At 39.9% G+C, this 13,524-nt stretch overlaps 1 protein-coding gene and 1 non-coding gene across 2 annotated transcripts; both read right to left on the bottom strand.

The window, feature by feature from the left end:
- Positions 1–1,930: 1,930 nt before the first annotated feature.
- Positions 1,931–2,023, bottom strand: mir7-3 (microRNA mir-7-3). The gene has a single exon (NR_129984.1). It is a non-coding gene; the product is annotated as a microRNA mir-7-3 (primary transcript).
- Positions 2,009–12,820, bottom strand: LOC134293925 (uncharacterized). The gene has a single exon (XM_062963064.1). It carries the CDS (start codon positions 8,105–8,107, stop codon positions 7,172–7,174), a length of 936 nt encoding a protein of 311 aa, XP_062819134.1. The 5' UTR covers positions 8,108–12,820; the 3' UTR covers positions 2,009–7,171.
- Between the last annotated feature and the right edge of the window lie 704 nt (positions 12,821–13,524).

Genomic DNA, 13,524 nt, shown 5'->3' with positions numbered 1-13,524 from the left:
GATTAAATGTACACAGATCTAACATGGGAAGAGGTCCTTGTTGTTGTTAGTCCTTTTGCAAGTTGGTCAAGACTTAACCCCTTTTATATCATTCCAACCTGGTGTCCTTGGCAAAACTATAAGTTCCCTAATTATAAGCTATCTTTAATGGGGTGTCATGCTCAAGAGCAAAAATATTACTGCTGGCCTTTCATATCCATGTAATCAACATCCACAGATGCCATCATCCACATCTTGAAAGTCTCCCTTGCACCCACAAACTTTGATTTTGCAATTTTATAGTAGGAACATGATTTTACTGCAGCATTGTATATAACGGGACTTGAGCATCCATGGATTATGGTATCCACAAGGAAGACCTGCAACCAAACCCCTGCAGATACCGAGGACCTGCTGTATAGTCCAAAATATACTGTATATACTCGAGTATAAGCCTAGTTTTTCAGTCCTTTTTGTAAGACTGAAAAAGCCCCCCTCGGCTTATACTTGGGTGAGCGTCCTGGTTGGCTTATATTTGGGTCAGTTTATACTCAAGAGTATATGGTACGTTTATTATTTTTCTCTATTATTATTGGTATTATTACATTTATTATTTTACTCTATTATTATTACATTTATTATTTTTCTCTATTATTGTTGCTACTATTACATTTATTTTACTCTATTTTTATTATTAATAATACATTTATTATTTCACTCTGACCTTATTATTATCCTTACATGTATTATTCTACTCTATTATTACATATACAGTAGAGTCTCACTTATTTATTTATTTATTTATTTATTTATTAACTACATTTATATGCCGCCCTTCTCACCCCGAAGGGGACTCAGAGCGGCTTGCAAATTAAATTTACATACAATATTATATTATTAGCATAGTACAATACTGGTAATAAATTACTATGTTGTACTGTATCAATATATTGTAATATTATTAGTAATATTACATGTAAAATATAATATATAATTAATATTATTATATTGTATTATTAGTATTATATTGTAGTACAAGCCTCGCTTATCCAAGCCTATGGATTATCCAAGCCATTTTTGTAGTCAATGTTTTCAATATATCGTGATATTTTGGTGCTAAATTTGTAAATACAGTAATTACAACATAACATTATTGCGTATTGAACTACTTTTTCTGTCAAATTTGTTGTATAACATGATGTTTTGGTGCTTAATTTGTAAAATCATAACCTAATTTGATGTTTAATAGGCTTTCCCTTAATCTCTCCTTATTAGCCAAGATTTTCGCTTATCCAAGCTTCTGCTGGCCCATTTAGCTTGGATAAGTGAGACTCTACTGTATTATTTTCCTGTATTTATTATTATTATTACTACAGTAGAGTCTCACTTATCCAACGTAAACGGGCCGGCAGAACATTGGATAAGCGAATATGTATATATATATACTGCTTTTGCTCAATAAAACTACAAAATACTATCTTCTGTGTGTGGCTTGGTGTCAATAGCAAGGTGAACTATTCTGAGGTGCGACAATCACAAACATAGCTATCTATGTGGACAATTTTGGATTTTGGAGTATTTCAGATTCTGGAATTCCGGAGAAAGGATAAAAACCAAGCTGTCACTGTTATCTGGTACATTCTTTCAATGCTCAAAGCATGATGTGTCGGTTGCTAACTCACCCAACTCCAAACCCTGGAGGCGCAGAGAGGACAGAAGAGCTTGAGAAGCATCATCATTTTGGCAGACGGAGAAAAGGCATTTCAGACCGACCCTCCCATTGCTTTCCTTTGAGTGCCCACAAAAGCAACAATAGAGGTGATCAGAAACAGGAAAGATAGGTGGTATCTCACGGTGTCCTTAGCATGCGCCGTGTCTTCCGTGGGGATTGCGTGGGATGAAAAGATGTCCGGCACGGCAGAGGAAGGAGTCTCCAGGGCATCGCGGTGCAGAGGCCAGGCCCCATAAGGCAGACTGTGACTTGTTGTCGTGAGATGAACTACAGAACAACAAAATCACTAGTCTTCCATAAGAAGCAGGGCAAACAGGTGGAGCACGGCGTCGATCCCTTGCGGTTCCTGTATTTCTTAAGGGAGAATGCACTGGGGTACGGCAGCAATACAGAACAATGTTACAAACATCATGGCCAATACAGTAGAGTCTTGCTTATCCAACATAAACAGGCTGCCAGAACGTTGGATAAGCTAAAATATTGGATAATAAGGAGGAATCAAGGAAAAGCCTATTAAATGTCAAATTACATTATGGTTTCACAAATTAAGCACCAAAACATCGTGTTTTACAACAAACTAACAGAAAAAGCAGTTCAATACATGGTAACGTTATGTAGTAATGACTGTATTTACACACTTAGCACCAAAACATTGTAATGTATTTGAAAACATTAACTAGAAAAACATTGGTTACTAACAAACTGACTACAAATAAAGACAGAATGGCATAAAATGAACTTACAGTAGCAACATTACATGTAATATTAATAATAATATCATGATGTAATACAATGTAATAGTTATAATTCACTATTATAATTGTATATTTATATTACATGCAATATAACTAATAATATTGCAATATAGTCGTAAAATATAATATGGCAAGCATCTTCAGAGGTTGTGAGGTCTATTGGAAACTAGCAAGTGGGGTTTATCTATATCCCTGTGGAATAATGTCCAGCTGAACAACATTCAGAAAACATGGGAATTCCAGACAAGAAACAATCAAAGCCAGATAACACCTCCCAACAAAGGATTCCACCAGGCAGGAATTAGCCAAGCCTTGAAGCTGCAAAGCCATTAAATGTTGATCAAGCTGGCCAATTGCAACATTCACACTGGCCTCAAACAGAAGTTCTTTCTCCCACCCTGGACATTTTTCCACAGATATAATATCTGTGGAAAATAATATATAATATATAATAGAATATAATAACCCCACGTGTCTAGTTTCCAACAGACCTCACAACCTCTGAGGATGCCTGCCATAGATATGGGTGAAAAGTCAGGAGAGAATGCTTCTGGAACATGGCCAGACAGCCTAGAAAACTCACAGAAACAGTATTATTGTTTTCTTCATGACTTGTGCCCTCTTACGATATGTCCAAACCACAACAATCTCAGTTGAGCCATCTTTGCTTCTACGGAGAGTGCAGATTTGCTTTGCTCTAGGACCTTTTAGCAGTCCATAGCATTATAGAACTTTCTCCCAATGCCATATTTCAAATGGTTTTCTTCCTATCAGCTTTCTTCACTGTCATGTTATCACAATCATACATGGAAATCGAAAATGTATGGCAAATCTTGGCTTTAGTAGTCAACGGATGTATCTTTTAGAGATGTGCACGAAATTTTTTCCTTTGTTTCCTTTGTGCTATCTTTTCGTTTTGACCGTTTGTCTATACAAAACTAATAATGAAATTTTCGCAGGAAATGAGAGGCAACACGAAAATGAAAGCCACACAGTCATCATGCTTGCTTTTTTTTTTCCTTTCGTTTTGGCCCGTAATAATAATTTTAATATTAATAACAATAGTTATTCTGGGATCCTAAGCTGAGTCTGAGAGAGGAGTGCCTCCCCATGACAGCTGATGTGTGCCAATGGGTGATGAGAATAATAATAATAATAATAATAATAATAATAATAATAACAACAACAACAACAACAACAACAACAACAAGGAGTTATTCTGGGACCCTTAGCTGAGTCTGAGAGAGGAGTGCCTCCCCATTAGCTGATGTGTGCCAATGGGTGTTAATAATAATAATAATAATAATAATAATAACAACAACAACAACAACAACAAGGAGTTATTCTGAGATCCTAAGCTGAGTCTGAGAGAGGAGTGCCTCCCCATCAGCTGATGTGTGCCAATGGGTGTTTAATAATAATAATAATAATAATAATAACAACAAGGAGTTATTCTAGGATCCTAAGCTGAGTCTGAGAGAGGAGTGCCTCCTCATCAGCTGATGTGTGCCAATGGGTGTTAATAATAATAATAATAATAATAATAATAATAATAATAATAATAATAATAGGAGTTATTATGAGATCGTAAGCTGAATCTGAGAGAGGAGTGCCTCCCCATGACAGCTGATTTGTGCCAATGGGTGTTAATAATAATAATATTATTATTAATAACAATAGTGCTCTGGGGAAGACCCAAACATTTCAAAAGTTGGTGGGCTAAAAGAGATCAAAATGCCCTATGTTTGTGGCAATTTTCATTCTTCTAGCCCAAAAAACCGAGGGGGGTGAACCTCGAAAGCCCTACCATTGCAGCCAATGGTCTGAAAATGTTTGTTTTTTCGTAAGCCAGACAAAATTCTGTTCGCATAGGCGCTCCATTTTCATTAGCGGGAACAAATATGAAAATGAGACAAAACGAATGAAGCTACACAAAATGAACAGCAATTCCATACAAAAACAAAACACTAGTGTCTTTACATTTGAGAACCCTTGTCTAATTCCTTCAGAGATGCCCTTCCAAGTCCTAGCCTTCTTCTGATTTCTTGAGTTCAGGTTCCATTCTGATTAATGACTCAAAGTATGGAAGATCTTTAACTATTTCAGTGTTTAAAAATATACAAACAATACACTCATAGTGCCCGATTGGTTCACAAGTAGATAAAACAATCTCTCTTTGCGTCAGTGTCTGATTTTGGCACACCTTCTCTGCCTTCCGTGTCCAAGTAGTCATTCATTTCTCCATTTCTGAACCACAGTCATGGGCCAAACATTTCTAAGCTCTGCCACTTTTTCCTTTTAGATGTCCGCGGGCATGTTTATTCTCTTGAAGAAACAAGAAAGGCAGCAATTGCCCTCAAACTATTAATTTCCCCTCCCTCCCACTTACCAGCTTTTTCATGCCTGCAAAACCTGCCTGAAATCTCTCCCTCCTGCTGCATCTTTGCATTTCCTGGTCCCCGTGGTGCTAACCTAATTAATGCTTCCTTAATGACCAAATCATTAAAATCATACACAATAACTTCCTAGGAGGTCGCCAAAGGTTATTCTCTTTGGAAGGAAATCTCTAATTTTGTTTATTATGAGTAGTGAAATCACAGCGTACGGCAGGAGGCAAATAACGTATGCTCTGTTCTTTGGGGGGATCGTGTGCCCGAGATTGTTCTGCCAAATTGCCAATTGTTCTGCCCCCTGGATGCTGTCTGATAAAAAATAAATGGAGGTGAATGTGGAAGAAACAGAATTATAATCAACATTGGTCGAAATGCAGTAATGCGTTCAAAACAAACCAAATAGATTGACATACCAGGCACAATGGATTTCAAGCCAGATTTGGCTTGATTTATTTATTTATTTATTTATTTCCAGAATTTATACCCCGCCCTTCTCACCCGGGGGGACTCAGGGCGGCTTACACAGTTGGCAACATTTAATGCCAAGAACATAATAATAAAACAAAAAACAGTACATATAATCAATTAAAACTATAAAAATACATCATTAAAATACATTATAAAAATTAAAACATAAGTAAATTAGATCCATTTGATTTACCGGTATATGTTTTTAGTTGAGTTGCAGAAAGCAGGGGGGAATGTCTTCTTAGCACAGAGTATTGTCCCGTTGCATTTTAAAATACAGTGTTCCCTCACTTATCGCGGGAGTTATGCTCCAGGACCACCCGCAAAAAGTAAAAATCCGCCAAATAGGGATATGTGATGTCTCAGGGACCTTTGGCCCATGACCCCGCAGCCATCATAGATCAAACTGAAGAGGATTTGGGCTTTTTCCCATCTCAGCAAGATTATGTTCCATTCCAGATGTCTCCTGTTGACATTTTCGTGCCAGAGCCAATTAGGGACGCCCTTGAAACAGAGCCTGTTTCTCCGGAAAGCTTGGTGTTTGATAGGAAGGCTTTTCTCAAAACACATCACTCCCAAAAGCAGTTTTTAAGGCAAAGCACGAGATTAGCGGAGAGAGACGATTGTGACTAAACCGATTCCCTTGGGAAGTTTCGTGGAGGCAGGCATCTGGTATGATGTTGAAACAGCTCCGTTCTCTGAGAACATTTTGGGAGTCAAACACCTGCTTGGGGGGAGTTCTTGAACTTCCATAAAAGTTCTGCACTGAGCTTTCCCTATTGCGGTGTCAACGTGACTATTCATAGAAGAACATCGTCTCTTCTTCCTGAGCTTCCAAGCGGCCCTCCGGTGCGTTTACTCACAAGTAGACCGGGAGTTGCCTCCCACTCCTTGTCAAGTTTGGACTGCGTTTCAGATCCACCACGAATTACCTTGCCTAGTCTCAAATCCTTGTCTGGACTTTACTTCAAGAATCTCCCTGGGAATCCTTGATCTTTCCCCACTCAAACTTCCAAAGAGTTTGAGTGTGTTTCGGTTGTTGGATTATAGACTTTGGACTCTAATACTGGACATATAACTTCGTTTATTTGGACTATTTTTGATCTTTCCTAAAAGGACAATTGCTTGACTATATACTCTGCATACTTTTGTTTTATTCTTTTATTGCATTAATAAAGATATTAGATTGTTTATTGGCCTCCGTGTTGGTTTCCAGTGCTCACGCAGCCTAGGGGTGTTACAGGATGCTATATTTATTTTAATATTTATGCATTATTTTAGTAGTTATATAGGGAGGCTCGTGGGCCGTTTTGCATAGTTTGCAACACTGTTTATGAAGCCGCCTCTTTCAGGCAGATCCAGGCCTTTTGCTGCTTGTTATGTGTAGTTTAGTTTGGTGAGGCGGGCCCCAGCAATTTGGCAGAGAAGGCTGTAAACCCCCAACTCCCAGGATTCCCGAACCTTGGGCCCTGGCATTAACTCGCCCGTCCTGGGGAGCCAGTGAAGTTCCTGCTTTTCCTGAGGGCTACTCCCTTGCTCCATGCTCACCATGTTGCTCTGGCTGCCTTTGCTCCTGCAGACAGGGAAGAAGGAATGCTGCTCCATCCGGGCCACTCCATGGTGTGGCACAAGGGGCACGCCTGGAAACGTGGAGGACTGTCCTGTTTTATCTTTCAAGAACATCCTTAAAACACTGTGGTAAGTAAATGAAAACTGCTTTACTTCAACAAAACATAAAGTACAGCACACTCAGTGGAATAATGCAAAAGGAAGTAAGGAAGTCTTAGGGTAAACACTAGGCTTGCTCAAATAATTCGATTTTCCCGTTACCCGTTATTAATTCGTTATTTTCGGTTTTTTTGAAGCAATATCGAACCTTGGTTGTCCACACGTCTGGATATCACGGTTTCGAATCGCGAGAGGCCGTTTTTTCTTATTTCTTCGTTTTTTTCGTTAGGAAAAAAAAGCTTTTGCAAATCACCCAAACTCCTTTCCTTTTGCCCCTCAGCCAATGGGAGGCTCAGCCAATGGGAGGGGGCGAGGGGGAAGGAGGCCGAGGAGGAGGAGGAAGACGGAGGGGGGAAATGGCCGCCGCCGCCGCCGCCTCGCCTCAGCTCAGGCCTGGAGAGACCGAGAGGGGCCCGGCGGTGAGGAGGAAGAGGCCCGGGATGCGAGGGGGTGTGGGCCAGGCCCGTCCTCGGCTGCTCCCAGGGGCCCAGATTCGCACCCTCCCTCCCCCCAATACAGGTCTCCAGTCCATACCACGCTACATGAACTTGAATGGATACTGTGGTTGTGTTGTCGAAAGCTTTCATGGCCGGGATCACACTGTTGTGGTATGTATTCCGGGCTCTATGGCCATGTGCCAGAAGCATTCTCTCCTGACGTTTCACCCACATCTGTGGCAGACATACAGGTTTTGACGTCTGTGCGAAGCTAGGCAAGTGGGGTTTATATATCTGTGGAAGGTCCAGGGTGGGAGAAAGAACTCTTGTCTGTGGGAGGCAAGTGTGAATGTTGCAATTGGTCACCTTGATTAGCATTGAATAGCCTTGCAGCTTCAAAGCCTGGCTGCTTCCTACCTGGGGGAATCCTTTGTTGGGAGGTATTAGCTGGCCCTGATTGTTTCCTGTCTGGAATTCCCATTTTCTGGGTGTTTCTGGGAAGGTAATGGCACTCCATGTAGTCATGCCGGCCACATGACCTTGGAGGTGTCTATGGACAACACTGGCTCTTGGGCTTAGAAATGGAGATGAGCACCAACCCCCAGAGTCAGACATGACTGAACTTAACGTCAAGGGATACCTTTACCTTTACCTACACACACACACACACACACACACACACACACACACACGCACACACACACAAAAGCAGGGACTATATATATATATATATATACACAATATATATCACACACACACCAATTTAACAAAGTTTCAGCCACAAAAACAAAGTTTCTGAAGTAGAACAATGACTTTCACAGTAAAGACAACCCAATTTAACAGGAAATAAGACTTTCAAACCAGGAACAGATTTCTGCAATTATTAAAAAATGGTTTATTATAAAAGCTATGAAAATTCGCCAAAAATCAGAGGATAAGGGAAACGTTCCACATTTTGGTGAGCTATCAGTGTTAAATGTGTTCTACCACTGTACCAAGTTTGAAGAAGATCACTCAAAAAATGAGGGCGGGAGAGCCCCCTAAGTCCCCCCCCTTCGGGCTGTTTTTGGGCCACCGCGCATGCGCGTCCGCCATTAACGAATTAATTTAGAAAATAACGAATTTTCGTTAATTTCGAAAAATTTTGGGGGCCAAATTCGTTATTAGCAACAAAAACGAAAAACTGCCCCCTCTAGTTTTGAAACGAGTTTAGAATCAAATTTTTCATGGATCGATCAAGCCTAGTAAACACAGTTCTTAGTCTCTGTTAAATTTCCAAATCAAATAGCAGTCTTACTTCAGACAAAGAAACAGCAATAAATCCTTAGGAGCAGTTTCCCAGATGCAGACTTGAAGCAGGCACAAGGGAAACAAAGAGTCAGTTTGTTACCAGCAAGACTGGCTGCACCTGCTTCTGCTTTATAGCCCTGAGTCCCCTCATAGCTGCTAGGACAATTTCTAATTACTCAGCTGCATTTCTGGCAGCTATTCTAGCTGAACGACGTCTCTGCTCTGTTTCCTTTTGCCTCTCCTGAAATGTGGGTACTTGCAAAATCTCCTCCTCAGATACCAACTCACCCTCAAATTCATGAACACTTTCCTGCTCCCCTTCCTCTTCTGAATCCCTAACAAGGACTTGGAAGAAGGGGCAGGGTGAGAGCACATGTGTGAAAAGGAAACTGACAGGTGCCACGGCTGCGGCCTAGTCTTCCGCAAGTTGCTTTGTGTTGTTTGATTGGTTACAGTTTGATAGATAGATACCACTGTGAGTTTTCCAGGCTGCATGGTCATGTCCCAGAAGCATCCAAGAAAAACTGCAAAACAGCAAGACCACGAAAAATGAACCACAAAGTAGCGAAGGAACATTGTACATCATTTGTTTTAATAAATCCCATCAGACGCTTGATGCTTTTGACCCCATCTCCAGTTCTTTTTCTCATTCTGGATTGGATGGCCCTTGTGGTCTCTTCTGACTCTATTGTCCTGATCATCATGACCACCTCCATCCCACACTGGAATGTTCCCCTGGCATTTTTTAAAAAAATGGGATATATTGAAACCTGATAATATTTGAAATTCATGGAGCGCTAGACTGCCCAGTATTTTTCCATTTGCAGAAATCTGCTGGCGACTATTGCTTTGATGCTGGAGTGCAATTGCAATACCAGACTGGCAGCCTTAAGTGGAGACGGAAGGAAAGATGCATCTGTTCCTCTGCAGGGACTCCTTGATAACTAACTGTTAGACGAGTGTTTTTTTTGTCAACGGCGAGGAGTGTTTTTTCTTTCATAATGAAACTACCGCAAAACCAAATTCAGGGTCCGTATCACTAAAGTGTTGAGAGACCTATGACATTATGAATGGTCCATAATAACATGGATAGGGATGCTTCTATATCTATCTGTTACAATATTTATAAAGATAAAATCAATTTGAAACAACTTTTAAATCTAAGAGGAATAATGTAAGTGGCTTCAAAACATATTTGGATTTTAATAATTAACTAGCTGTGCCCTGCCACGCATTGCTGTGGCCCATTGTAATTGCACTGAATAGCTCTGGTTTTTGGAGTTTTTTTAGGCCCTGTAGAGGTTTGTGACATGATATTTTGTGGTTTCAACCTCCAGGCATGGATGATGGATTGTGTTGTGAAATTTTGAGGTTGGGGGGTGTTTAGTTTTGTTGTTTTGCTTGGTGCCAGGATTCCATCACTCTTTTATATATATATAGATGTTAAACGGTTTGACAGTTAAAATAGCTTCAAATCTGCTAGAACACTTTGATACAATGCCATGTGTATGGCATGTGGTGTAATTCAAATGTTGGACGATGTCCCTGGATATCAAAGTTCAAACTCCTCACACAGTCATGGAAACTCACTGGGTGATCTTGGTCAAGTCACACACTCTCAGCCTCAAAGGGAGGCAAAGACAATTGAAAGACAAAATCCAAAATGTAAAAAACCCCTTTCTATAAAAGAAACCCCAGATATTATAATTTTAAACATTTTCTAGATCCCAAAGAAACAAAAACAAGCACACCAACCCCTGAGTGGCCCTTTGTTAGACAAGATTAGAGGTTCGCTATCATTTTAGCTGTGTTTTTCAAATAGTATTTTAGAAAATAAATACAGCCATCAATAGAAGTTTTGTAACATTGGAGATGTGGGGGCTTCAGAGACTTGGATAGATATACTGTATATACTCAAGTATAAGCCTAGTTTTTCAGCTCTTTTTTTTAAGACTGAAAAAGCCCCCCTCGGCTTATACTCAGGTGAGGGTCCTAGTTGGCTTATATTTGGGTCAGCTTATACTCGAGAATATATGGTACATTTATTATTTTTCTCTATTATTATTGGTATTATTACATTTATTATTTTTCTCTATTATTGTTGCTACTATTACATTTATTTTACTCTATTATTATTATTATTATTATTATTATTATTATTACATTTATTATTTAACTCTGATCTTCTTCTTATTATTATTGCATTTATTATTTTACTCTATTTATTATTACATGTATTATTTCCCTGTTATTAAAAGGATACATAAGCACATTTACATTGAAGAAGATGAGAATAATGATTTGATCAGAGTTGGACAGTCTTATCTTAAATTTGAGCTTTATGTAAAATTCAAAAACATTTAACCTACTGATGCTTCAATTAATGTAATTTTATTGGTATCTATTTTTATTTCTGAAATTTTCCACTCTCGTCTTATACTGGAGTCAATGTTTTCCCAGTTCTTTTGTGATAAAATTAGGTGCCTCAGCTTATATTCGGGTTGGCTTATAATCGAGTATATACAGTAAGTCATTAGCCAAATTCCTGCTCTCACACACTCAAAAATGTAGGAAATGGCAAGCCTTTAATCAACTCCATTTAAGCAAATGTTTTGCACAGATGTTCTCTTTTGCCCTTCCTGTTTGCCTTTTCCCAATGGTTCTTAACTATAATGGCTAGGAGCTTTGAACAAATGGCAAAACCTCTTGCTTCTACCATTAGGAATAATTCTGAAATATAATGAATTTAAAAAAGCAATGCATAATGCAGTAGTGGCTTCTAACTTTCCCGACGGCAGGGCAGTGATTTGGCACTAGACTATAAAGAGCTAACCGAGGTGCAAATCCTATGCCCAAGGGAAGTGGAGTACCTTGGATAGCTCCTTTAAAGTTGGCACTGAAACCCAGAGTGGACTGATCATCCCACCAACAGCCACGGGCAACAGGCTCCCAGTTAAGTTCAGGTGCAAGTTAATGAGGTAGAAGGCCTAGAAGGAGTGCCATCACTATCTAGGGCAGATCGCTTGCAATGGAAAGGTATGTCTCAGCCTCGTCGTAGTTTGAGATTGGCTGGAAAGCGAGAGGCCTCTGAAGGAAAAAGAAATGCATTTTTGGGTTGCTTTTAAAACTGTGTGTTTTGAGGCAGATCTTTGTCAAAGCAAATTCTCGCTTCATCTGAGTGGATGTTCATGCTTCCTGCCTTAGAGATTCTCCTGTTCCTGGATCTTTTGTAACCTTTGGGCTTTTGTTCTTTTGGATTTATTGACTACTGTTTTGCCTATGGATTATCGGATTTACTGAATCCTGTTTGGCTTATGAACTATTGGATTTTATTGACTCTTTCACAACAACTTTGGAAACCTTATATCTGCCTGCTTTGATTTATATATACAGTAGAGTCTCACTTATCCAAGCTAAACGGGCCGGCAGAAGCTTGGATAAGCGAATATCTTGGATAATAAGGAGGGATTAAGGAAAAGCCTATTAAACATCAAATTAGGTTATGATTTTACAAATTAAGCACCAAAACATTATGTTATACAACAAATTTGACAGAGAAAGTAGTTCAATACGCAGCAATGTTATGTTGTAATTACTGTATTTATGAATTTAGCACCAAAATATCATGATATATTGAAAACATTGACTACAAAAATGGCTTGGATAATCCAGAGGCTTGGATAAGCGAGGCTTGGATAAGTGAGATTCTACTGTATTTGCTTTTGCTCAATAAAACTACAAAAGACTACCTTCTGTGTGTGACTTGGTGTCAATAGCAAGGTGAACTATTCTGAGGTGCGACAAGACCACACCAGCTCTAGTTTCTGACACAGAACATATGCCATCCAGTACCCTCCATCTGCTTGCCCACTGAAAACCATATTTAATAATCTAGAGCTGAGTGGTCTATCCAATGCAATTTTCTGAATCAGTACCCCAAATAACCCCAGTAACAGCCTAAAAACAAAGACACCAAAGCGCCCCCGCTTCCAGATGCCACGTGGAAGGGCTCTGCTCAGGGAGAGTAAGGGAGAAGATGGGGTGATGGTGACAAGGAACAGGGAAAAGGCAGAACTACTTAATGCCTTCTTTGCCTCGGTCTTCTCACAAAAAGAAAGCCATCTTCAACCTCAGCAACATGGAATGGACGAAGGATTGGGGGAAATCCAACCCCAAAATAGGGAAACAAGTTGTCCAGGAACACCTGGCCGCTCTAAACGAATTCAAGTCCCCAGGGCCAGATCAGCTACATCCAAGAGTATTGAAGGAACTAGCGGAAGTTATTTCAGAACCACTGGCAATTATCTTCGAGAGTTCTTGGAGAATGGGAGAAGTCCCAGCAGATTGGAGGAGTGCGAATGTGGTCCCTATCTTCAATGTGGTCCCTGCTCAGCTGCATTTACACAACAGATTTGAAATTCTTACATCATTAACATACAATCAGGAAACACATCTTGTGGAGGACCACAGTTTCTTAGATACCACTCAGTGGACCATCCTGGATCAATGCGCAGGGGATAGCCCTGACAGGGACAGTGCATCACCACAGTCACACTTATGTAATCATGCAAATGCTCCATCCCCAATCATAGACCAGGAGCAACAGGAACATCCTTGGGAGAGTAATGGGCTCTCGGATGTATCTCAATGGATTGTCATTGATGAATGCACTGGGGATGTTGAGGAGGAGGACAACACTTTACACCTACATGATTCACTTCAACAGGAACACTCTTCAGGGG

The sequence above is a fragment of the Anolis carolinensis genome, unplaced genomic scaffold (assembly GCF_035594765.1).
Source record: "Anolis carolinensis isolate JA03-04 unplaced genomic scaffold, rAnoCar3.1.pri scaffold_11, whole genome shotgun sequence".
In the NCBI taxonomy this organism is placed as follows: domain Eukaryota; kingdom Metazoa; phylum Chordata; class Lepidosauria; order Squamata; family Dactyloidae; genus Anolis; species Anolis carolinensis.
This window is presented reverse-complemented; position numbering and strand designations above follow the sequence as displayed.